The following is a 26,436-nucleotide window of genomic DNA, read 5'->3' on the forward strand; positions in this document are numbered from 1 at the left end:
TCTGTATGTTTAAGACTATTTTTTAAAGTTTATTTTTTATTTATTTTGAGAGAGAGACAGAGAACAAGTCAGGGAGAGGCAAAGAGAGAGGGAGACAGAATCCCAAGCAGGCTCCATGCTGACAGCACAGAGTCCAATACTGGGCTCAAACTCACAAACGTGAGATCATGACCTGAGCTGAAGTCAAGAGCTGGATGTTTAACTGACTGGGCCATCCAGGTGCCCCTAGGACTATTTTTTAAAATCAGTGAAATGTAAGATACTTAGAGAAAACTGCACAGAATGTAAATATGTTGCCTGGTGAACTATTATGGAGCAAACACCTGTGAATCATTTCCCACATCAAGAAGTAGAAATTCTCCTGCTCTCTGCCAATCACTGCCCTTTTTCCTCCAGGTCAAATAACCACGTTTTCCTAACATTTTGTTATAGTTTTGTCTGGTGGTGAACTTTATATAAATAGTATCACATACTCTATTTTTTTTTTTTTGTCTGATTTCTCTTGCTGAACATCTGGACATTTGTGAGCTTCATCTAGGTTGTCGTGTGCAGCTGTGGTTTGCAATTTTCGTCATTGTAAGATGTTCTATTGTATGTGGATATTAGGCATTGCTCCATCTGCTGTTGAAGGAATATCCAGGCTTTGGCTATTAGGAATAATGATGTGATGATCATTGTCATGTGCCTTCCTTTCTTTTCTCTAAAAACTGCACAATACAATCGACCACGGTAACCACTTTTTAAGTGTACATTTCAGTATTGTTGAGTATACTCACACTGTTGTGCAACAGATTCCTAGAACTTTTTCATCTTGCAAAACTGAAACTCTATACCCACTGTACAAGTGCCCATTTCCCCCCACCCCTAGCGCCCAGTCTATGAATTTGACTACTTTAGATACCTCATATAAGTAGATTCACACAGTATTTATGTTTTGGTGACTTAGTATAGTCTTAACTTTCATCCATGTTGTAGCATGTGACAATATTCCCTTCCTTTCAAGGCTGAATTATAGTCTATTGTATGTATATGCCACATTTTATTTATCCATTTATCTGTGGATGGACATGTAGGTTGCTTCCATCTCTTGGCTATTGCGAACAATGCTGCTGTCAACATACGAGTGGAGTTATCTCTTCGAGATCCTGATTTCAGTTCTCTTGGATATATACCCTAAGTATCAGATGTTTAATCATTTTTTTTTGTATTTTGGAGAGTGCCTACTTTTTTTTGTTTGTTTGAGTTTTCTGTTGTCTCATTCTTGGTTTTTCTCCATGACTCATTTAACTCTTTAAATATTCTGTATATTTAAGTTCCTTATTGATTGTGTTAAAATTTTTTTCCAGCCTGTTTTCACTCATTTTTAAATCATATTTTTAAAATAATACATGTTTTCCATTTTAATTTGATTGAATTCACCAATATTTTTCTTTTTGTTGGTGCTTATTTCATTTCTGGTTTAAGAAATTCTTTTAAAAAAATGTTTGTTTATTTATTTATTTTGAGAGGGAGAGAGAGAGCATGAGCAGAGGAGGGGCAGAGAGAAAAGGAGAGAAGGAATCCCAAGCAAGCTCTGTGCTGTCAGTGCAGAGCCCAACATGGGGCTCAATCCCACAAACCATGAGATCATGACCCTGAGCTGAAACCAAAAGGCAGATGCTTAGCTGACTGAGCCACCCAGGCACGCCAAGAATTACTTTCTATCCAAGATCAGGAAGATCTTTTCCAGTGTTCTCTCTTGAAAGCTTTCTCATTTTGCCTTTCACATTTAGGCTTCATCTGGAATTGATTCATCTGGAATTGATTTTTATGTTGTAAAGTAAGTGTCTAAGTATTTTTTATGTCTAGACGCCAAATTGTCCCAGTATCCATTTGCCAATTCCACACTGTCTTGTAAACTATAACTTGATACTAAGCCTTTATATCTGGCAGAGAAATTCTTCCCACTTTGTTCTTCTTCAAAGATTTCTTGGCTATTCCTTTTTTCATTTTATTTCATATGTTTATGCATGTTTCTTTCCAAACACATATACACACAGACACACAGATACACATACACTTGTTGAATTTTTAAGATGGAACTGAATTTGATGGGGTTTTGGAGTGATGGTGGGGGTCTGGATCTGACCACCAAGGAAGAATTCTTGAGACACTTTTGGTGCACAAGGGTGATTTTATTAAATCACGGGGACAGGACCCATGGGCTTGCACTGAAATAGCTGCACTCGGGTTGTGAAGGGTGACTGATTATATACTATGGAGTTGGGGGAGGTAAAGGGGAAAGGGAGGCTTCCAGAAGGGCTTTCATATGCTAAAGAGGACTCTGAACATACCCAAGGCCTTGCTAAGATTGTTTTCCCTCTAGTAAGGCATTAACAATAACACAGTAGGGGGTTCCTGGAGAAATATTATACTCTGTATTTGCCTCAAGTATTTGTCAGTGGGCTTCATATTATAAGGAAATTTAATTTTACCTCCCATTTCCTTCTTACCTTTGTTCCCCATATCACTATGGAGGAGAGGGTGATGTTGGGGCTCCAGGAAACAGAGTCTACAGGTTTCTAGAGATCAGGCTATTGATAAGGTTGCCTTTTTCTTGTGATTTACTAAGACATTTGTCAACTGCTGGTGACTCACGCCCTGTGTGACTGTGATCTCTATCAGTTAACCATTTGTTTTCTCTTTACCTCAGTGCTTCCTGAGGGATGTCACAGGTATCCTACCTGGGGAAAGGGGGGTTTGCTGGGTATTAGCTTGCCTTATCAAATTGAATCAGATGGATTCAAACAATTTAGAGGGGATGCTCTCATAATTATAGAGACTTCCAATTCGTGACCGTTGTATGTCAGTTTATGGAGATCTTTAATAAATGTCAATAAAGTTTTATTCATTTATTTTATTTTATTTTATTTTATTTTATTTTATTTTATTTAAAAATACTTATTTTTGGGAGAGAACAGGTGGGGGAGGGACAGAGGATCTGAAGAGAGAGGGGGACAGAGGATCTGAAGTGGGCTCTGCACTAATAGGCTGACAGCAGCCAGCCCGATGCGGGGCTTGAACCCACGAATCATGAGATCATGACCTGAGCTGAAGTCAGACACTCAGCTGACTGAGCCACCCAGGCGTCCCAATAATGGTTTATTCATTTTTATGTAGTAGTCTTGTATGTATTTTGATGGATTCATTTCTGGGTCCTTGGTGTTTTTAAACTATATTTGAAGCAGGAGCCTCATAAATACCTTATTTCTTTTTATTCCTGGTGCATAGACACATATTTAGTTAAGGATAGATTTTGTATTTAGCAGTTTTGCTAATGTTTAAATTAAGTCTAACATTGGTAGAAGTTTTTGGAATTTTGATTATACAATCATGCCATCCATAAACCAAAGGAAATTTTGTTTCTCCTTTTATTTCCTTTTGTTACTTTTTTTATCTTTTATTTATTTTTATTTCTTTTCTGCACTGCCTGTGACTTCCAGCACAATGTTAAATAGCAGTGCTAAGAGCTGCTACTTTTGTGTTGTTCCCATTTAGAAAGCAAAGGTTCTAGCGTTTCTTTTGTCTCCATTTGGCTAAGAGAGCTTTACTCTGATTGAATACTTTATTACAGCAAATGCTTTTTCTTCTATCTGTTGAGGTAATCACATGATCTTTGTCCTTTGTTTTGTAAATATGGAGAATTACTCTGATGAATTTTTAGAAGTAGAATCAAAATAGATTTTTCATTAGAGAACAAAGCATTATTTAAAAAAAATTGCTTTCTGACTCTGCCTATGCCATCAGCACTTTGCAATGATTTTTTTGCTCCCCAGTAAGTACTATCAACTCAATTGTGTACCACCCCACTCCCAATTTATATGCTGAAGCCCTAACCTCCAATGGGATTGTATCTGGAGACAGGGTCTTTAGGAGGTAATTAAAGTAATATGAGGTTTTAAGAGTGGGGCTCTAGGGGAGTCTGGGTGGCTCAGTTGGTTAAAAGTCCCAACTCTTGATTTCGGCTCAGGTCATGACCTCATGGTGCATGAGTTCAAGCTCTGTGTCAGGCTCTGTGCTGACAGCACTCTCTCTCCCTTTCTCTCTCTCTCTCTCCCTTTCTCTCTCTCTCTCTCTCTCTCTGTCCTTTCTCTTCTGCTCTCTCCCTCTTTTTCAAAATAAATAAATAAACTTAAAAAAAAAGAGTGTGGTCTCTAATCCTATAGAAACAAAATCTTGTTCTTTGTCTACCATGTGAAGACACAGAAGGTGGCTGCGTGCAAGCCAGGAAAAGAGTTCTTACCAGAAACTGACAATGCTGGCACCCCGATCCCAGACTTCCAGCCTCCAGAGCAGTGAGAAAAGAAATTTCTGTCGTTTAAGCCACCCAGTCTATGGTATTTTGTTGTGGCAGCCTGAGTTGGCTAAGACTATAAGGAAAGCATTTTTGATCCTGAAACAGACAATTTGGCACACATGGACACACCATAGTTTCTGCTGACGTGTGTGTGTGCACAGCTTTATAAGAACTTTAGGTCTCATAGAATGACTCAAACCCGGCCTGGCCACATGCCACACGTGGTGCTTTTTCCACCTTCATTGATATAAAGGCAAGTCTATTATAAGGGATTTGGGGCAGTCTAGTTTTGTTAGAGGCTCTACTGTTAGGTAACCTAGATCAATACCTCAAACGCTGAAACCATGTTGAATGCCTCTAGATCTAATCTCTGGAAGAGAAAAACTCTTTGATTAATTATTGAAGTTAAGCCAACCTTGAGTTACTGAGAAAATCCAATGTGGTCATGAAAAATGATCTTTTCTTATGCATTGTTTGATTTGTTAATATTTTGTCTGAATGTGAATCTGTATTCATTAAAGGTACCTGATTGCAACTGTCCTTTTGTATGAGGATGGTCAGCTTTTAATATCAAGGTTTGTTCACTTCATAAAGGGGTCTTGTGAATGTCTCTTATTTTTTATTACTTGGAGGAGTTTTTGTAAGGTATAAATTAATTCTTTCTTGGAAGCAATTTTTCACATGAACCCTGTTTTAATCATTTGGTCCAGGAATTTTCTTCTTTTCTTTTCTTTTCTTTTCTTTTGTTTTCTTTTCTTTTCTTTTTCTTTCTTTCTCTTTCCTTCCTTCTTTCTTTCTCTTTCTTTCTTTCTTTCTTTCTTTCTTTCTTTCTTTCTTTCTTTCTCTTTCTTTCTTTCTTTCTTTCTTTCTTTCTTTCTTTCTTTCTTTCTTTCTTTCTTTCTTTCTTTCTGTTTATTTATTTTGAGAGAGAAAGAGAGAGAGTGAGAGCGAGCAGGGATGGGACAGAGAGAAAGGGAGAGAGGATCCCAAGCAGGCTCCACTCTGCCAGCACAGAGCCCTATGTGGGACTCAAACTCATGAACCTTGAGATCATGACTTGAGTCAAAACCAAGAGTGAACTCTTAACTGACTGAGCCACCCAGGCCCCTGGGCCAGGAATTTTTTTTGAGGAAAGACTTTAATGGTTATAGATCTATTCAGATTTTAAATTTCTTCTCATGTCAGGTTTTAGTAAGTTGTATATTTATAGGAGTTTGTCTATTTAATCTAAACTTTCAAATTTATTAGCATGTTATTCATAACATCCTCTTATATTATTGTAATATCTGAAGAGATGTCATTCTGTTTTTCCTGTTATTGGTAATTGGTGAGCTTTTTTTTCTCAATTAGTTTCATTAGAGGGATATTAATTTTATTGATATTTTCAAAGATTAATCTTTCAGCTTTTGAACTTATCAGTTGTATTTTCTTTCTATTTCAGTATTTTTTGCTCTTTCTTTTACTCTCCTTGCATTGATTTTGCTGTTCTTTTTCTAACTTTTCATGATGGGTGCTTAGCTAATAGTTTGCAGCTTTCTCTGCTTCTTAACCTCTGCATGTAGCATGTATGGCTACAAATTTTCCCTAAATATTGTAAGTGCTTCCCACATGCTCCCAAATACAACATGTTGGTTTTTGTTTGCGCGTATTTTTATTTTTATTCATTTATTTATTTATTTATTTATTTATTTTCAATATATGAAATTTATTGTCAAATTGGTTTCCATACAACACCCAGTGCTCATCCCAAAAGGTGCCCTCCTCAATGCCCATCACCCACCCTCCCCTCCCTCCCACCCCCATCAACCCTCAGTTTGTTCTCAGTTTTTAAGAGTCTCTTATGCTTTGGCTCTCTCCCACTCTAACCTCTTTTTTTTTTTTTTCCTTCCCCTCCTCCATGGGTTTCTGTTAAGTTTCTCAGGATCCACATAAGAGTGAAAACATATGGTATCTGTCTTTCTCTGTATGGCTTATTTCACTTAGCATCACACTCTCCAGTTCCATCCACGTTGCTACAAAGGGCCATATTTCGTTCTTTCTCATTGCCATGTAGTACTCCATTGTGTATATAAACCACAATTTCTTTATCCATTCATCAGTTGATGGACATTTAGGCTCTTTCCATAATTTGGCTATGGTTGAGAGTGCTGCTATAAACATTGGGGTACAAGTGCCCCTATGCATCAGTACTCCTGGATCCCTTGGGTAAATTCCTAGCAGTGCTATTGCTGGGTCATAGGGTAGGTCTATTTTTAATTTTCTGAGGAACCTCCGCACTGTTTTCCAGAGTGGCTGCACCAATTTGCATTCCCACCAACAGAGTTTGCACGTATTTTTAAATATCCATCACTTTTTATATTTTACTACTAGATTATTTCTAAGTATGCTCCTCAATTCCTAATTATATGGGGAGTAGTCAGGTTATCTTTTTGTTGCTGATATTTAGTTTAGTTGCATTTGTGGTTTCTATGATTTCGGTCCTTTGAAATTTGGAGATTTGCTTTATGGCTTAGCTATGGTCAAGTTTTTAAAATATTCCTTGTATACATGAAAAGAATGTGTTCTCCACAAGTATGGGACACAGTGTTTTGTACATGTGCATTAGGTTAATATTGTTAATTGTGTTTTCCAAACCTTTCATACATTTACTGATCTCTTTTTGCCTACTTGTTCTATCAATTGTTAAGAGAAGTATATTAAAATCTTCCACTAAGTGTGTTTTTGTCTAGTTCTCTTTGTTCTATCAATTTAAAATGCCTATTTATAGGAATTGTTTTGCTAAAACATTTTAGAACAGTTATATCTTCCTGGTGAGTGAAAGATCTCAGGCCTATAGCATGAACCTTGTATCTGTAATAATGCTCTTTGTCTTAAAGTCTAGTTGTTTGATAATGATATAGCTACATATATTTTTTATAGTGTATGTATTTTCAACTTTATATTTTCTTTTTTTAAAATTAAAAAAAATCTAAGTAAACTCTACTCCACAGATGGGACTCAAACTCACAACCCCAAGAACAAGAGTCACATGCTCTACCAACTGAGCCAATCAGGTGTTCAAATTTCTGTTTTCAATCTTTATGCATTTTTAAGTTTTCAAGTAAATATTTAATTGAGGAATTATTGAAGTATACAGAAAAGTGTACAACACAATAAATGTATGGGTTGATTAATTTTTCCAAAATGCACACACTCACTGAGCCAGCCCTTAGGTCATGAAACAGAACCTGAACAGTAGCCCGGAAACCTCTTGGGTGTCCTTTATTATTATTATTTTTTAAAGTCTGTCTGTCTGTCTATCTATTTATTTATTTATTTATTTATTTATTTATTTATTTATGAGAGGGAGAGAGAGAGAGAGAGAGTGAATGAGTGGGTAGGGGTAGAGAGAGAGGGAAAGAGAGAGGATCCCAAGCAGGGATTCTCACTGACAGTGGGGGGCCCAGTGGGGGGCTTGAACTTACAAACTGGGAGATCACAACCTGAGCCAAACTCACATGATTAATGGAGTGAGCCACCCGCATGCCCCTTTGGGTGTCCTTTAAATTATCAGTCTTCTCCCTCCTTCCCAAACAACTCAAGTTTTAACTACATTGATTAGTTTTGCCTGCTTTTAAACTTTACACATAAGGAAGCTTCCAGTGTGTACTTTTTTGTCTCAGATTAATCTTACCCAACACTATGCGAGATGTGTTCATATATTTACATTTAACAGTACTTTATTCATTTTCATTGCTATGTGCCCTCATGAATATCCTAGAATTTATTAGCTGATGTTACCATTGATGGATTTTTGAGTTGTTTCCAGCTTCTGGCTATGACAACACTGCTATGAACATTTTTGTACCTGCCTTTTGATTCCTCTTGGGTATATTGTTACAAATGAAGTTTATGGCTCATAGGATAATGCATATGTCAACTTTAGTAGATACTGTGAGATAATTCTGTTGTACAAATTTACACTTTCACTAGCAATGTCTGAAAGATATGACTGCTGCCTATCCTGCCATTACTTGTCATTTGTCTGTGTTTTCAACTGTAGTCGTCCTGGTAGCTGTTTGCTGGTATTGCACTGTGGCTTTAATGGGAATTTCCCTGATGACTGGTTATATCGAGAACCTTTTTATATTGATTGACCGTCCATCTGTACATTTTTTTTGGTGGCACATCTAGTCTAGCCTTTTGTCCATTTCTTTATGAGCTGCTTTTTTATGTATATAGATTTGGGGAATTGAGCTTTGAGTTAGAAAGACCTACTTGCCACACTCTGTGTTCAGCTAAGGTCTCGTGCTTGGAGTTGTCTGTGAAGTTGGCACCCAGTCTTGATTGGGTGATAGATACCATCCAAAAGGAGTTATTGTAGTGCTCTGGTAGGTCCCAATTGAGATTCGAGAACTACTGGGTGGGGCTCTGAATACATTCTGTGTTTGTTTCTGCATTTCCTGCCATGGTGGGTCTGCTTTCATATTTGCTGTCCTTGGTGACCAGGAAGAAAATACTCACCACTGACCTAGCTTTGCTGCAGTATTTGACATATCTGGATGTTTCAGACTCTGTCATTCTATGCAGGAAGGACTGAACATTGGTTAATCAACTAATCAACTAACAACTAACAATCAACCAAAAATGGTCCTGCCTGCATAGTTTAACTCCTAAATGTCTCAACAGCTTTAATAAGAAGATGCAAATTACTGGAACGATCCCTCCCTCCTGATCTCTGTGGCAACAGGACCAGCTACAGGTTGGAGAGGAGGGGGGTCTTTGTTGGCCCGGAGAAAGAGAAGGCACCACAAAGAGGAAAAGCCATGAGGAAAGACGCTGGGGTGGAATGAACCAGGTGTATGTGATAGAACTAAGCTAAGAGACATTCAGCATTTCTATATGTTAATAATTGTGTGAAACAAACAACCAAAACCCCAAATCAAAAGAAAAAAAGGAGGGGGAAACTCTTACAGAAAGCAAGAGGAATATGTTCAGAAAGAACTTCTTGAACTACTTGATTTCTTTCTAAATAATATGTAAAAATCATGTACCATGAGAATATGAGAGAAAGTGTGACTATTCATATGAACTCTGCACAGAGAATTGTTATGCCCAGAATTCGTGATCCCCAAAGACCACTAGGGAGCCGAGTCCGATGCAAAAGCAAAGAGCCTTTATTCGAGCTAGCTCGAGCTCAATCCCCTACCTGCACCGACGCAGCGGTGAGATACCAGGGAAAGAGAGCGAGTTTCAAAAGGACAAAGGTTTTATTAGGGCCTGGGGGCAGTTGGTGAGGTAATGGCTATGGCCTCAGCCGATTGGCTGGGGAAGGGTCCTGGGGAAGGGTCGAGTCCTGTTAGGCAGGTGAGGGGGGGGTTACTCAAGGGGAGGAGGTGTGGTCAAGGTGAAGGACACAGAACAAGATGGAGTCGGCTGGCGTAGGCCCGCCCTTTCAGAATATTTTTCTATTATGTCTCCAAAAGAAGAGCCACCAAGAGGGAAAACTGTCATATGATAATACACAAATTCAACGTTTGTTTACATAAAAAAGGTCATGAAATTTTAAAAGATGAAGAATTAACTGGGAATATCAGAAAATCAAAGTAGACAAGGGTATAACATTACAAAATTGTTTTTTTACGTTTATTTATTTTTGAGAGAGCATGAGCAGGAGAGGGGCAAAGAGAGAGGGAGACACAGAATTCAAAGCAGGCTCCGGGTTCTGAGCTGTCAGCTTAGAGTCTGACACGGGGTTTAAACCCTCGAACCATGAGTTCATGACCTGGGCTGAAGTTGGATGCTTAACTGACTGAGTCACCCCGGCGCCCCGAGTATAACATTTTTAATATACAAAAAGATGCTCTACTGAGACTGTTAGATTCTCATAAGGGAAACTCACTGCTCCCTGTCCCTTGCCCCAGCCATCCCAAGTGCTATCTTCCCAGTGAGCGGCACCTTCTCTCCCAGGGAAACACATCTACCTGTGCTCCCCTCTTCTGGGGCTGACAGAGTTCTCATGGATGAAGAACATATCCTGTTCTGCTCTACCCAGCTTTCCTGTTAATTTCTCTCCCATTTACACCATACCTATATTTTTATGATTACCTTCCTCCCCAAATAAGCTTCCTTTCCTCAGTGTTTTTCTCAGGAAAAGAGCAATCATATTGCCTAATGTTCCCTCAGTATTACTGCACACATACACAAAAAGATATATGGAAGTCAAAGGGAGACAGCTCATGTTATAAGTTAAGTAAAAAAGAATGTATATTGTACATACAGCATTTCCTCAAACAGCAGAAACAAGATCATTTTGAAAAAGAAAGTAATGATGTACAATATTAGTATTGGTGGGTTTTATTTTTTTTTTTTATTTTTTCAACGTTTTTTATTTATTTTTGGGACAGAGAGAGACAGAGCATGAACGGGGGAGGGGCAGAAAGAGAGGGAGACACAGAATTGGAAACAGGCTCCAGGCTCTGAGCCATCAGCCCAGAGCCCGACGCGGGGCTCGAACCCACGGACCGCGAGATCGTGACCTGGCTGAAGTCGGACACTTAACCAACTGCGCCACCCAGGCGCCCCAGTATTGGTGGGTTTTAAATGAAGGGATGGTGGGTGATTTCTTCTTTTCTCCTACTACTTTATGTTTTATATTCTTATTATAGTGTTTATTGCAAAAAACATATTCTTTTGCTTGGAGGGACACAAAATAAATTAGAGATTAAAAACTAAGGAATTGGGGTGCCTGGGTGGCTCAGTTGATTAAGTGTTTGACTCCTGATTTTGGCTTGGGTCATGATCTCATGGTTCCTAGGTTCAAGCCCCCCATCAGGCTCTGCCCAGTCAGAGGCATTCTTTGTCCCTCTCTCTCTCTTTGCCTCCTCTCTCTGCCCCTCCCCAGCTCCGTCATTCATGCGCACGTGCTCTCTCTCAAATAAATAAACATTAAAAAACCCCAAAGAATCACGAACTTGTCCCATTAAATAATAACCACTCACTGTCAGAGTCTTAAATCCAGTCTCCGTTGTGTGATTTGGAGCCAGGCTTCTGATGTATCTGTGCCTAGTTTCTTCTCTTAGAATTATTCTTGTCCTCTTAGTCCCAGCAAATTCTTTCTCTGCTTCTTTGAGATGTAAATCTTTGAAAAAGACTCTTGCCAGTTTTACAACTCAGGAATGTCCCGACTCAATAGATGGCAGCCATGCCTTTGAAATGCAATGAACAAGAAAGGAAGCCACCATTTCCCCCTCTTTGTGAGAGACAAAAGCTTGTTTGAAGTTACAAATCTACCTCTTATCATAGAGGTGTGAGAGGTTTGTTTTTCCTTTGGGTGAATACAGTTAGGAAACACGGGTGGCCTGTGTTTTTTCATTCACCCCAGAATTTAGGAATACTCTCATCATTTATCCCAGCAGACTTGGGTTCAGAGTGAGCTCCACTTTCTCTCCCTATTGCAAGAGCCTTGAATAAAGTCTTCCCTGCCTGTTTAACTTTGTCGGTGCCATTTCTGCTTTGAAACCCTGCAGGAATTGATGGCCTGTCTCCAGGCGGGAGTGCTGTCCTTGGCCCCTTGGTTCTATTCCTGTCCTGTCAGGTCAGGTATCATTTGTTCCTTAACCTGCTTGTGATGCTGAGCATTAATCCTACCTTAGACTTGAGCTTCTCAAAATTGTAATAGAGAAGTCCAGTGAGGAAGGAATTCCAAAAAGCCTGGTCTTCTTTTCTGGTCTCTTTATGGGATGGAACATCTTCCCCAGACAAGGAGTTTCCATAAAGCCCTCTTCATGTCCGTGTTCCTCAGGCTGTAGATAAAGGGGTTCAGCATGGGGGTGACCATTGTGTATACCACAGATGCCACCATACCTGTGTCTGCTGAATAGGAGGAAGAAGGCTGGAAATACACCAGAAAGACAGTTCCATAGAAGAGAATGACCACTGTAAGGTGAGAGCCACAGGTCGAGAAGACCTTGTGCTTCCTCCCAGCAGAGGGGACCCTGAGGATGGTGTGGATGATGTGGGCATAAGAGACCAGGACACAGGCGAGAGGGACCACACCTGAGAGGGCTGCTTCAGCAAACATCGTGACCTGAAAGATCTGGGTGTCTGAACAGGCAAGTTTGAGGAGTGGGGGTACATCACAGAAAAAGTGTGGGATGGCATGAGAGGCACAGAAGGAGAACTGAGACATGAGGAGGGTGAGCGAGGAGGCCAGGAGGTGGGAGCAGAGCCAGGATGCGGCGACCAGCAGCAGGCAGCGCTGGGGACACATGATCGTGGTGTAGTGGAGAGGAAGGCAGATGGCCACGTAGCGGTCATATGCCATCACGGCCAGCAGGAAGTCATCCAGTAGAGCCAACGCCATGAAGAAGTACATCTGCACGAGGCACCCAGTGTGGGAGATGGCGTGGCGCTGTGTCAGGATGTTCGCCAGCACCTTGGGGACAATGGTGCAGGTGAAACAGGTATCGATGAAGGACAGGTTGGCCAGGAAGAAGTACATGGGGGTGTGGAGGTGCTGATCAGAACCAATGGCCATGATGATGAGCAGGTTCCCCAACACAGTGACCAGGTACATGCCCAGGAAGAGTCCGAACAGGAGAGGCTGCTGCTCAGGGTGTGCAGAGAAGCCCAGAAGCAGGAAGTCAGAGATGCTGGTTTGGTTTCTGATTTCCTTCAAGGAGAGAAATTGGAGGAGAATCTTGTTTAAATTAAAATTAGCTCTGACTAGTACAGGCTGAGTACAGACCAAGGGGACTGAGAGGGACCTGTGCTTTTTTATTTCATAGGTGCTATGTGAACATCACAGGTGGGGCTTGGGAAAGGGTGGTCTGAAGACCATTCTCTTCAGTGACTTCAGAGAGGACCATCAGGGACATGAAGGACACCAGAGAAGGTGATCAGAAGAGCCAGAAATCGATTGGCAGATACAGGTATAGGATAGAGAGGAAAAAAGCAAAAGGAGAAGCCAAATTGCTGTGTGTGTGTGTGCGTGTGTGTGTGTGCGTGCGTGCGCAAGCATGCTTACAAGGGGCCTTAGGTGGACCGTTCATTCTCCATCCATATGCCTCAGTTCTTACCTGGACATGCTGGCCAGCCTCAGTCTCTGACACTTCCAGGAAGGAGATTGGGTTTGCTCTCCCACTGACTCTTTGAGAAGACATGGCTAGAGTCACTGAGCCCTTCCCTGTCTGTAGGAACAGCACGGACTGGAGACTCAGGTCCTTGGTGACATGTCAGGCACAGGAGCCAGGAGGGGCTGCTGACTTTTCACAGGTAGTGTCTCCTGGGACCCATTCCCAGATCTCCTAGTTAGAGCCTAGGTGGGGCGATTGTCCAACCTCCCAGCTGGCCCTTCTGCTTCATGGTCCCCTGAGTCCCAGCAGTGTCAGTGATAAGACCGTTCAGGTGACCAGATGGCCTTCCTGGTCTTCCCTGGGGTGACATGCTGCTTGGATCCATCGTCGTAGCCTTGATCCTGACCGGGGTCTGGCTCTACCATGGAGTCACACTTTTCTAATTGGAGCCCAGTCCCCATGGATGGAATGCAGTATGTCCTAGAAAACAAGGGGGGAAAATGTAGATAAAATAGCACAATCAACACCTTCAATTGTCATATAGTAGAAATAGTAGCAGGAATATTCCTATTTTCTCTGACTCCAGGGAACAGAGATACAAGCACTATGTGGTCTCTACATCAGGCTTGGGATACAGTTTCTGAATATATTTATCTTTTGTTGTAATTTTACCTTACATAAAAAAGCTTATAAAACGTGTATGTGCTGTTGAAGGAGTGATAATAAAATTACTGACCACTCTCCCACCACTCAGCTTCTGGTATATAGTTCAATCTTGTAGAAGCCCTGTGTGTACGTGTGTTTAATCATATCCTTTCTTCCCCATTTTGAGGAAATAACCATTGTGAATATGGGTACTATTTCTTTCTGTTCTTTATAGCTTTGCCACATGTGCGTTGTTGAAGATGTGACCACCATTGGATCCATAAGTTGTCCCCAGGTAACGGGAGGCTCCTCACCTCTCCTCTCCTCGGAATGTAGCTCTGCCCTTGTTCCCACAGTGGGAGCCGGTGTCAAGGTCACAGCCCTGAGAGAGCAAGGTGCTGTTGAGACCTTCTGGAGGGTGAAGTGACTGAACCCTGATGAGGCCTCTCTCTATATAAACTTTTAGGATTCTGGCAGGCAGGTGTGGGTATCAACTTGTCTTGGGGTGCCCAAGACACACGCCTTGTGCGTAAGTTCCCTTGCTTATTAGCACTGCTCCCTACCAATCCAGAGTGGCCTGCCTCTTTCCTTGTTCTGTCCCTGCCCTCTGTGTACTGTGGCCAGTTTGCGGAGCAACACGCATAGATGTGTAAACTGTATGGTTTACTCTAAATTTGCCTGTTCTTGTCATTTATGCGAATGGAATTATACTTTTTATATTCTTCTGTAGATCACTTATATTGCTCTGCATTATTCTTCCACATTTGTTCATGGGACGCCTGTAACCGCAGGGCGTTCCTGTTCAGTGTCGTCTCATACACCCCTCACTCTACACCCTTGCTGCCTGCTGACGTTTCAGTTTCAGAACTTCTGGCTTGGGAATTACTGTGTGTGTATGTTGTCTGTGATTCTCTCAGCGGATTCTGGGGTAGCATTCCATAATCAAACACATGGCACTTCCACGACAGAATGAATGCATATTCCCACTGAGTACAACTAGTTGAGAATGTAAATACTCTTGTGTAAATTCGGATCATGTTTTGTTGCTCAATGAGTTCACTGAGAGCATACAGAAAATCCTTCTCTCATGAGAGATTTTTTATGATAGAAATGTAGGTGGATTTTCTGGTGCCTATGTAGTAGTAATTGTTGTATTTAAAAAAATTAATCGGGTGCCTGGGTGGGTGTGTTGGTTGAGGCTCCAACTCTTTATTTCAGCTCGGGTCATGATCCCAGGGTCATTTGATCAGGCTCCATGTCAGGCTTTGTGCTGTGTGGAGCCTGCTTAGGATTCTCTCTCTCTCTCTCTCTCTCTCTCTCTCTGTCCTTCCCCAGTCACTCTCCCTCTAAAAAAGTAAATAATGAAAAATAATAAAATAAAGATGGATAGACTTAAAAAAATTATCAGCATAGAGTAACACATACAGAAAACTGCAGAAAAGAGAAACCTTGCACCCGGGAAATTATTAGAAAGCAGTCACCTATGTATCACTTCCCAGATTTAGAAGTAAAACATTGCCAGCACATCTGAAGCTCGTTTTGTGTATCTTGCTAAATCATTACTTTTCTCTCCTTCTCAGAGAAAAATAATCCCTATCCTCTTTCTAACAGTTTATTTTATCTTTGCCTGTTTCTGAACTTCAGTAAACACACTCACTCATTATGTATTCTGGTTTCTGGCTTCTTTTGTTCAAATTTTACTCGTGTGAGATTCATCTAGATAGGTGTATGTAGTGGCAGTCTGTTCATTACCATCAAGGTGAGTTGCTCCACTGTAACCGTGTGTGTTACACACTGTAAGGTTGAAGGAATAGTTGGCTTTGTGGCTGTTAGGAATGATATTAGGATGATCATTCTTGTACATGTTTCTTGGTGTGCACACGCATTCCTTTCTGTCGTGGACATGCCTAGGAGTGGCACTGCTGGGATCTGAGATGTCCATATCCCCCCATTTAGTGCACACATCAAGTTGACTTCCAAAGAAATTGTGTCAAGTTGCATCTGTACCAGCAGTGTGTGCGAGTGCTGGCTGCACCACATCCTTGATAACTCTTGGTGGTTTCAGCCTTTTCTGTTGTGGTCATCATGTTGGGTGTGCTTTGGGGGACATCTCCTGATGCTTTGATTTCATGTTTCAGTGATTAATCATGAGATGGAGGACCCTGTAAATACTTATTAGTATTTTCATTTCCTTATTTTGAAACTGCTTGTTTAAAGTTTTGTTCATTTTTCCGTTTAGTTATTTGTTATATTCTAATGTATTTGTAGAACTATTTAGAGCTATTTATTTATTCTAGATACTAGCCTTTTGTTGATTTACGCATTATAAATATTTCTTATATCTTGGTGGTTTGTCTTTTCACTCATTATAGTGCTGTTTGCTAAATAAATATTTTTACTTTAACTGATTGAATTCAAGTGTGTGTGTGTGTGTGTGTGTATAATTTTTTTCCCTTAGCGTTTTATTTGTGTCTAGTTGAAGAAGCCCTTTCTTTCCTGAGTTGAGGCAGACATTTTCCACCATTGTCTTTTAAAAACTTTATAATAATGCTCTTCCCAATCAGTTCTTTAGTACACTTGGAATTGATTTTTGTGTATGTTATGAAGTGTGTATGTGTGTGCAGGTGTCTATATTTATTTGTTTTTACATCAATATAGCTAATTATTAAACAAATCGTTGCTCCATAGACTCTTCTGAATTGCAATTATACGGAAATATCATCTGTAAACAAAATGCAGCCTTGTTTCCTCCTTTACAGAGTTTAAATCTTATTTTTTTTCCTCTCCTGCAGTGGGTGGGACCTCAGGTGAAGTGTGGGCTAGCTGTGGTGAGAGCTGGTATTCTGTCTTGTTCCCCATTTAGACAGCAGAGATTTAAATGTATAAGCTTTATATATTTTATGTGCTGTGTGTTTGCAAAAAGGCAATTTTTTTTGAGATTAAGAAAGTTTTCTTCTATCCACATTTTGCTAGGAGGACTTTTCAGTGAGTGGATGTTGAATTGTATGACATGTTTTTTCTTTTTTCTTCCATCTTTTGAGATGTTCTTGCATCTAATGATTTTTGTCCTTTGCTTTGTAAATATGATGACTTACTCTGATTGACTTTTGAGTGTTAAATCAACCATACCTTCCTAGGAAAACTCAACTTGGTAATGATATATCTTATTGTCTCTGCATTGTTGTGATCGTATTGCTAATATTTTAGTTTGAATTGGTATGTTTATTTTATAAAATTTTTGATGCATTTATCTTCATGGAGATCAACTTGTAATGGTAATTTTTTTTGCAATGTTCCTGTCACTTTTTGGTATGAATGTTGTGCTAATCTCATAAAGGGAATTGGGTGAATATTCCTCATTTTCTTTTTTTTTAATTTTAATATAACATATCTTTTTAAATTTTAATTAAGCTCCACACCCAACATGAGCCAGCCCGGTGCCTCTCTAATTTTTTTGAAAGGGTTTGGAAGCCTGAAATATTTTCCTGGTTGGATTGTGTATAGACACTCACTCTTACAGACATTTGGGCCTGAAACTTTCTTTGAGGAAAGCCTACACATTCAGCTTCTTCAATGGTGATATGTCTATTCCAGTTTTCTATTTCTTACTAAATTAGTTTTGATGAGTTATATTTTTCTAGAAATTTGTGTTTAATCTAAAATTTAAAATTTATATATCATTGTGGGTCACCTGGGTGGCTCAGTCGGTTAACTGTCTGGCTCTTGATTTTGGCCCAGGTCATCATCTTGTGCTTCGTTGGATTGAGCCCCATGTCAGGCTCTGCGCTGACAGCATGGAGCCTATTTGGGATTCCACCCTCCCCCCCCCAGAATAAATAAACTTTAACCTTGTTCATAATATCCTCTTTATTTAATATCAGAGGTAATGTCACTTTCTTCATTCTTGTTACTGATGATTGGTGTTTTCCCCATCTGACCATTTTCATCAGAGGAATATAAATGATCTTTTCAAAAAATAATCTTTTAGCTTTGTTGGTCTTCTCTATCGTATGTTTTTTTTTCTATTTTGTTGTATTTTTCTGTCATCTGTTTTCTTCCTTGGACTGATTTTATTTTTCTTTTTAAGATGGATTCTAAGCTTATTTTGCAGCCTTTTCTTTTCTAATATTTGCATGTAACCATAAGAACTCTAAGTTTCCTGTGAAGAATTTCCTGTAAATAATGTTTCATAATTGTTTTTTTTTAATTTCAGTTAGTTAACATACAGTGCAATATTGGTTTCAGGAGTAGAATTCAGTGATTCATCACTTACATACAACTTCCAGTGCTCGTCACAAGTGCCCTCCATACCCATCACCCATCTAGCCCATCTCCCAACCACCTCCCTCCCTCAATCTTCAGTTTGTTCTCTGTCGTTCAGAATCTTCTATGGTCTTTTCCCCTCTCTTCACTCCCCCCTGCCCCATATGTTCATCTGTCTTGTTTCTTAAATTCCACATGTGTGTGAAATCATATATTTGTCTTTCATTGATTTACTATTTCACTTAGCATAATATAGTCTAGCTCCATCCATGTCATTGCAAATGACAAGACTTCATTCTCTTTGATGGCTGAGTAATATTTCATTATATATGTGTATATATATACATATATGTGTGTGTGTGTGTATATATATATATATATATATGTACGTCACATCTTCTTTATTCATCAGTTGATGGATATTCGGGCTCTTTCCATCATAATTGGTTTTCATTCATATAAAAAATTTTTCTAATAGCCATTATGATGTCTTTTACTCCTAAGATTATTTCTAGCTGAGTTTCCTAACACCCAAATATACACTTATTGTGGGGAGCATATTGTGATGTATATAATTGTCAAATCTCTATGTTGTACACCTGAAAGCAATATTATTATATTACATGTCAAGTGTACTTCTATCTATGCTCATTTTTTCTTTCTGAAGATTTTACTTAAAAGTAAAAGGGTATGGGAGTGATTTAGTCGGTTGAGCATCTGACTCCTGATTTCGGCTCAGATCATGATTTCATGATTCATGAGATCAAACCCCTCATCAGGCTTTGTGCTGATAGCACAGAGTCTGCTTGGCATTCTCTCTCTGTGTCTCTTTCTGTCTCTCCCCGTTCCTGCTCTCTCTCTGTCTCAAATAAATAAAGATTTAAAAATGTATATCATAAAGTAATTCTATACACTACATGGAGCTCGAACTTATGACCCCAAGATCATGAGTTGCATGTTCCACCCACTGAGCCAGCCAGGCGCCCCAGTCAACTACACTTCAGTTAAAAAAGGAATAGGGGCACCTTGACTCAGTTAGTTAAGCATCTGACTCTTGAATTTGGCTCAGGTCATGAAATCAGGGTTCCTGAGATCAAGTCCCACATCAGTTTCTGTGCTGGAAGGTTGGAGCCTACTTGTGATTCTCTCTCTCTCCCTCTGTCTCTGCCTCTCTGCTCACAATCAGGCTCACTCTTTCTCAAAAAAAAAAAAAAAAAAGATGGGGCACCTGGGTAGCTCAGTTGGTTACGTGTCTGACTTAGGCTCAGGGCATGATCTCATCGTTCATAAGTTTGAGCCCCGTGTCAGACTCTGTGCCGATAGCTCAGAGCCTGGAGCCTGCTTCGGATTCTGTGTCTCCCTTTCTCTCTGCCCCTCCCCTGCTCATGCTCTCTCTCTCTCTCTGTCTCTCAAAAATAAATAAACATTGAAAACAATTTTTTAAAAAGAAAAAAAAGAAAAAGAAAAGAGTGAAATGGAAAAAAATCATTAACAGACTGAGGAAAATAGTGCTTTCACCAACAATCAAAGAAATTAAAAGTAAAGCAAGGAGATACCAGTTTGGCTATCCTGTCATTTGTAATTAAGGATACAATGTGAACATCAAAATATGGAGAAGATGTAGACAAAAGGGCACTCTCATTTGGGAATTTTTGCTGGCTGAATAAATGGTCCTGTAAAGGTACTACTTAGATATCCTACTTACTTTATCTATTATCTATCTATCTATCTATCTATTTTTTTTTTTGAGAGAGAGAGCATGAGCAGTGGAGAGGGGCAGAGGGAGAGATAGAGAATCTTTAAAATTTTTTTAAATGTTTATTTTTGAGAGGGAGGGGGAGAGAGAGAGAGACAGAGAGAGGGAGAGAGCTAGAGTGAGGGAGGGGAGGAGGAGAGAGAGAGGGAGACACAGAATCCGAAGCAGGCTCCAGGGTCTGAGCTGTCAGCACAGATGTGGGTCTTGAACTCATGAACTGTGAGATTATGACCTGAGTTGAAGTCAGACACTCAACTGACTTGAGCCACCGAGGTGTCCCATAGATATTCTACTTTTAAAAATATTAAATATGATATATGAAAATAATTTCTTTTTGGAGACTTTCTTTGCATCGTTATTTGTAATGGTGAAAGCTTAGAAACTTTCATCCCCCTAATCATCCAACAATGGTGAAATGCCATATACATCATGGGCATTTTTTATAATGTATTCTCAGAGAGCCAAATGTTCAGGAAGAGATAATAATATGGAGACAATTCATGTTATAAGATTAAGCAAAAAAGTATATATAATTGTACCAGCAGTATTTTCTCAACAAAGTAAAGACAAAAAGTCATTAGAAAAAGATAGGTGAGAAATACTGTGAAATCTTATCAGTGGCTTTCTTTATATGGAGGGATAGTGAGTGTTTTCTTTTTTCCTATTCATGTTTTACAAATTTACTATAATGAGCATGGATTATTCTGTAGTTGAGACAAATGAAATAAACTAGAATTTAAATACCAAAGAATCAAGGACTTGTCCATAACTAATAATTACTCTCTGTCAGAATCTTAGATCTGATCCCTGATGTGTGATTTGGGGCCAGTCCTCTGAAGTGTCAGTGCCTAGTTTCTTCTCCTGAAATGTTTCTTGTCCTCTTAGTCCCAGCAAATAGCGTATCTTCTTGGTGCAGCCTTCTTTATGGGTAGGTTAGTCCCTATCAGTGAGTTGTTTCCAAAGCTGGGCTTGGAAATGGTCCCTGAAACTCCGAGCACTTGAGCCTTCCTGGTTGTGAGCATTTCTTGTAGCTGAGTGGGACCTGTTAGTCCCAGGCTGAGCTGCTTCTACCCGGCTTCCTCCTAGCACCCGAATTCTGTCTGATGTCGTTCTTGGTGATTCCTACTCTCTGGCTTGGATCTGCTTGGATGCCTATACCACTAGTCAAGTCACCCTGTAGGGATTGCTGGCCACTCATCTTCCAGGGGTGCAGCTCTGTCCTGTAGCTCTGATTGTAATTCTGGCCAGTGAGGCATTCTCTGTTTATTAAACCTGGTTGTGATGTTGAGCATCCATCTTGCTTGAACTTGAGTTTTCAAAATTACAATGGGGAAGTGCAGGGAAAAGGCATTTCAGAGAGCCTGAGCTCCGAGCCTGAGGAAGGACCCTTTACTGAGGAGAACATCTTCCCCAGCCAAAGAGTCTCCACAGAGTCCCCTTCATGTCCCTGTTCCTCAGGCTGTAGATAAAGGGGTTCAGCATGGGGGTGACCATCGTATATATCACAGATACAACCATTCCGGTGTCTGCGGAGTAGGAGGATGAGGGTTGGAAATACACCAGAAAGAGTGTCGCATAGAAGAGAGTAACCACTGACAGGTGAGAGCCACAGGTCGAGAAGACCTTGTGCTTCCCCCCAGCAGAGGGAATCCTGAGAACTGTGTGCATGATGTGGGCATAAGAGACCAGGACACAGGCGAGAGGGACCACACCTGAGAGGGCTGCTTCAGCAAACATCGTGACCTGAAAGATCTGGGTGTCTGAACAGGCAAGTTTGAGGAGTGGGGGTACATCACAGAAAAAGTGTGGGATGGCATGAGAGGCACAGAAGGAGAACTGAGACATGAGGAGGGTGAGCGAGGAGGCCAGGAGGTGGGAGCAGAGCCAGGATGTGGCGACCAGCAGCAGGCAGCGCTGGGGACACATGATCGTGGTGTAGTGGAGAGGAAGGCAGATGGCCACGTAGCGGTCATATGCCATCACGGCCAGCAGGAAGTCATCCAGTAGAGCCAACGCCATGAAGAAGTACATCTGCACGAGGCACCCAGTGTGGGAGATGGCGTGGCGCTGTGTCAGGATGTTCGCCAGCACCTTGGGGACAATGGTGCAGGTGAAGCAGGTCTCGACGAAGGACAGGTTGGCCAGGAAGAAGTACATGGGGGTGTGGAGGTGCTGGTCAGAACCAATGGCCATGATGATGAGCAGGTTCCCCAACACGGTGACCAGGTACATGCCCAGGAAGAGTCCGAACAGGAGAGGCTGCTGCTCAGGGTGTGCAGAGAAGCCCAGGAGCAGGAAGTCAGAGACGCTGGTTTGGTTTTTAATTGCCATTTAAAGTGGAACAGGTTCAGGAAAATCTTGCTTAAATGTACATAGACTCCAAAAGGTTATATCATTCAAAGCCTCTCCTCTGTTTTCTGTGTTCTTTTCAAAGGTCACAAGAATGCACTCCTGTCTCTCATGGTGGGTTGTAAGCACGTACAGGGCCAAGAACTGTGGACAGCGACAGTGGGTGATCTTGGGAATGAACTTTGCATTTTAGCGGTCTCAGAGTTGTCTTGTAGACCTCCTGGATGAGGTTGAACTGGAGCTTAGCTAAGAAGAAACCTCCTAGGTTTTAGTCCATTCTCCACCTTTTTAAAAAAGTGAAAATATCAGTCTCATATGCTTGTGAGGCCTGAATAGGATCTCTTGAGGATCTGCATTTACTACACAGTTGTTAAGGAGAGTCATCTCTCTCTCAACCCTCATTGCTTTTTATATTTTGGGTAAATTATCTGTAACCTTTGAGTCTCATTTTCTTCACCTGTATGATGTGGACATAAACCTATCATATAAGACTGTTGAAAGCATGAAAATACCAGAATCAGTTAAAGGTTTTTTCAGGACCTTTGGATGGAAAATCCCAAGGAGAGATTTTATGTTGTGCATTTGGATGGTATGGAAAGATGAACACACACACAGTCAGCGCCAGCCTGTGCGAATGTCATGATGTGGTGATGAGATACATTGCCTCTGGATCTGACAAACCTTCACTGGGCCACCAGCCTCCTTGTGTGCTGTGATGTTGAACAGGTCTACAGGGTTTTCTGGCCTCAGTTTCTGCATCTGCTTAATGAGAGTAATAATGCTGAAATCAGAACTTTGTTGAGGATTAAATCAGGTAAGGATTGTAAAGAGCTAGAACAGTGACTGACTTATATCAACTGCTTGTCAAATAGTAGATTTTCATGAGATTATTGTTTATTCCTGATGGATTTAACAGAAGAAAGGTGCCTTCTGGAGTGACCAACTAGTCCTCTGTGTTTATCCAGGACTTTTCTGCTTTCAAAACTGAACACCTCACTCCCAGGAAACTCCCTCAGTCCTGAGAAAATTGGACTTTTCTTGGTCCCTGTCTGTGGGAAGTTGAGCTCTGAAAACTGTAAAGTTTCACAGAGTTGTAAATACCATAGTCACCAATATCACCATTGTGACCTTGGATGGCAATGCTTCTGACCTAGTAGTACCATGACAGAGCATCCATTTGGACTTGTGACATGTATAGGCCCAGGTTTGAATCCCAGGCATACCATCTGGGCCAAATCATTTACCTTCTAGAACCTGAATTGTAAAATGAGCCTAAATAAATCTAAATAGCATATACCTCTGAGTCTTAAATTAAAAAAAAAAAGAGATAGGACTTGTTGACCTGTTAATTGTTGTGCAGATTATTTCACTCCTTGGATGGTGGTATAGACTGATTCCAGAAGCCATTCACAATCCAGTGGGTTGGGAGTGAATTGTCTATGCACAATCCAGGGGTTCTCAGCATTGTTATTGCACAGCTACCATGTCTTGGCCACTGCCGGGGGCTTGGGGACCACTTGCACTAACTTCAGGCTGGATACTCAGGGAATTCATGGATATCAAATCAAAGCTTTTCTCATGGTGGTTAAGAGAGCCAGGTTCTATTTGGCTGAGAGTGAGGAAGGGACAGGAAAGGAGGAAGGAATAGGGGAGGATGTGTTTGTGTGTGACCAATGCCTCCCACCTCTACCCCCTCAGGTCTTACCTGGAAATTCTGATCATCCTCACATTTTGTCACCATCACTAGATATTTTTTTAAACAGTTTAACGTTTATTTATTTTTGAGACAGAGAGAGACAGAGCATGAATGGGGGAGGGTCAGAGAGAGGGAGACACAGAATCTGAAACAGGCTCCAGGCTCTGAGCTGTCAGCACAGAGCCCGACGCGGGGCTCGAACTCACAGACCGCGAGATCATGACCTGAGCCGAAGTTGGCCGCTTAACCGACTGAGCCACCCAGGCGCCCCGTCCCCATCACTAGATGTTTTGTCTGCCTTGCCAGTTTGGTTTGCCTTTCCTTCTTCTCTTCAAGAAGACTTGCTACAACCTCAGTTTGTTTCCTTCTCTGTAACAGCAGCATGGACTAAAGATTTGTGGCTGGAGCAACCTGTCCTCAGGAACAGGAGCCAGGAGGAGCTGTGGGCTTTTCACATGGAGTATCTCCTGGGACCTAATCCCCAACCTCCTAGTTAGAGACAAAATGGGGCAAATGTCCAACCTCCCAGCTGGCCCTGCTGGGCCTTGGATTTGTGAGTCCCAATAGTGTCAGGAGCACTTTTGTCTCAGAGTGACCAGGTCTGTGACTCCTGAGAGTACCACACCTGGTATCCTTGCCCCGGGCACAAGCCGGGGAGGGGTTGCCTTCTCCCCCCACCCTAATCTGCCTAATCTGTGTACTCTAATCAGATTCTAATCCTCTTAAAGAAACCCTATTATTTCTCAGAAAATAATAATAATAAGTGAATTGGACAGGTTTGATGTAGGGTGGGCTACACATTGTCTTCAGATTCTTACTGTTCTATGAACAGATGTGTTTCCTGTGACTCTAGAAGACAGAGAGATGGCTCATCTATAAAAATCTACTGAAGTAATAGAGGCTTCTGCACGCAAAATTCCTTTAAATTTTATAAATTGCAAAATAAATCATATATAAAAATGAGTATATAAAACACATGGGACACTTTTCTTATGGTTTTACCAGTTATGTCTATGTGTGAAAATCATGTATTGTTTATATTTGCCTCTTCTTGTCTTTTACATGAATGGAATCATTTAGCTTCTTTCACTCAATTTTATGTTTTTTTAAAAAATTTTTATTTGAATATAGTTGGCACATGATGTTACATTAGTTTCAGGAGTACAGCACAGTGGTTCAGCAAATCTACATGTCATGCCGTGGTCACCACAAGTGAAGCTAGCATCTGTCACCATACAATGCTGTTACAATACCACACATTCCCTACACTGTACCTTTTATTCATTCCATGACTTTCGGAAGCCTATACCTCCTACTTGCCTTCACCCATTTTGCCCACTCCCCAGTCTCCTCCCCCCTGACAGCCATCAGTTTGTTTTCTGTATTTACAGTCTGATTCTGCTTTTCCTTTGTTTGTTCATTTGTTTTGCTTTTTAGATTCCACACATAAGTGAAATCATATGGTATTTGTCTTTCCCTGTCTGACTTATTTCCCTTAGCGTAATGCTCTCTAGGTCCATCCATATTCAATTTTATGTTGTTGTGATTCATTCATATGGAAAGTTGTAGCTACAGGTCATTCTTTTTCACCAATGTGTAAGAAAGGTTCACAGTGTCCTACGTAACATCATTGGGGCTTTTCATTTTGGAAATCAGAATCTTTCTAGTTTTAGACTTATAGAATTGTACATATTTATGGTGATTTGATATGCATATGCTTTGTGGAATGATGACCACAATAAACACATCCATCAATTCAGAGTTACCATTTCTGTTTTGTGGTGAGAATGCTTAAGATTATTTACTCTCTCAGCAAATTGCAAATATATAATTCGATATTGTTAATGGTCATCACCAAGCTGTATGTTAGATCCCAGAACTTACTCATCTTATAGCTGAGAGAGAGAGAGAGAGAGAGAGAGAGAGAGAGCGAGTGAGCACAAGCAGGGAAGGGGCAGAGAGAGAGAGAGAGAGAGAGAGAGAAAGTGGGAGACACAGAATCTGAAACAGGCTCTAGGCTCTGAGTTGTCAGCACAGAGCCCGACGCAGGGCTCAAACTCATTAATTGTGAGATCATGACCTGAGCTGAAGTCAACGCTTAAATGACTGAGCCACCCAGGAGCCCCTGAAAGCTTGTACTCTTTGGAGAGCAATGTAATCATCTACCATAACTTCTCTTTTCCTCTGCAGGAAGGTTCCTACATTTCCCCCCTCCCTCTTTTGTATCCAGTCCCCTTAGTTCCTCCTGGGTAAAGTTATATTTTTGTCCCCCATCTTTTCTTCACTTGTCTCCTTCATATCTCACAGCTTTAGATTGTATTTCAGAACTTTGAAG

At 40.8% G+C, this 26,436-nt stretch overlaps 3 protein-coding genes across 5 annotated transcripts in view; 1 reads left to right on the forward strand and 2 right to left on the reverse strand.

The window, feature by feature from the left end:
- Positions 1 to 12,050: 12,050 nt before the first annotated feature.
- On the reverse strand, positions 12,051 to 13,118 carry LOC106965777 (olfactory receptor 1G1-like; the record flags this gene model as incomplete). Its single annotated transcript, XM_027035537.2, has 1 exon — positions 12,051 to 13,118. A coding segment is annotated over one exon (1,068 nt), but the record flags the coding sequence as incomplete, so codon positions are not given.
- LOC106965928 (olfactory receptor 1L8-like) overlaps positions 13,110 to 26,436 on the forward strand; it is a 412,015-nt gene continuing 398,688 nt past the window's right edge. For all 3 annotated transcript variants that reach the window (XM_053204661.1, XM_053204662.1, XM_053204663.1), the window contains exons 1-3: positions 13,110 to 13,248; positions 14,273 to 14,332; positions 22,491 to 23,219. The gene's annotated coding sequence lies outside the window, so the exon portion shown is untranslated. The remainder of the gene's footprint in view (positions 13,249 to 14,272; positions 14,333 to 22,490; positions 23,220 to 26,436) is intronic.
- On the reverse strand, positions 21,446 to 22,417 carry LOC106965770 (olfactory receptor 1G1-like). The gene has a single exon (XM_027055213.2). It carries the CDS (start codon positions 22,385 to 22,387, stop codon positions 21,446 to 21,448), a length of 942 nt encoding a protein of 313 aa, XP_026911014.2. The 5' UTR covers positions 22,388 to 22,417.

This window comes from Acinonyx jubatus, chromosome D4 (assembly GCF_027475565.1).
Source record: "Acinonyx jubatus isolate Ajub_Pintada_27869175 chromosome D4, VMU_Ajub_asm_v1.0, whole genome shotgun sequence".
Classification (NCBI taxonomy): domain Eukaryota; kingdom Metazoa; phylum Chordata; class Mammalia; order Carnivora; family Felidae; genus Acinonyx; species Acinonyx jubatus.

Coding starts and splice junctions, on each gene's coding strand:
- LOC106965770 (XM_027055213.2), bottom strand. CDS start 22,387: ATGGCAATTAAAAACCAAACCAGCGTCTCTGACTTCCTGCTCCTGGGC.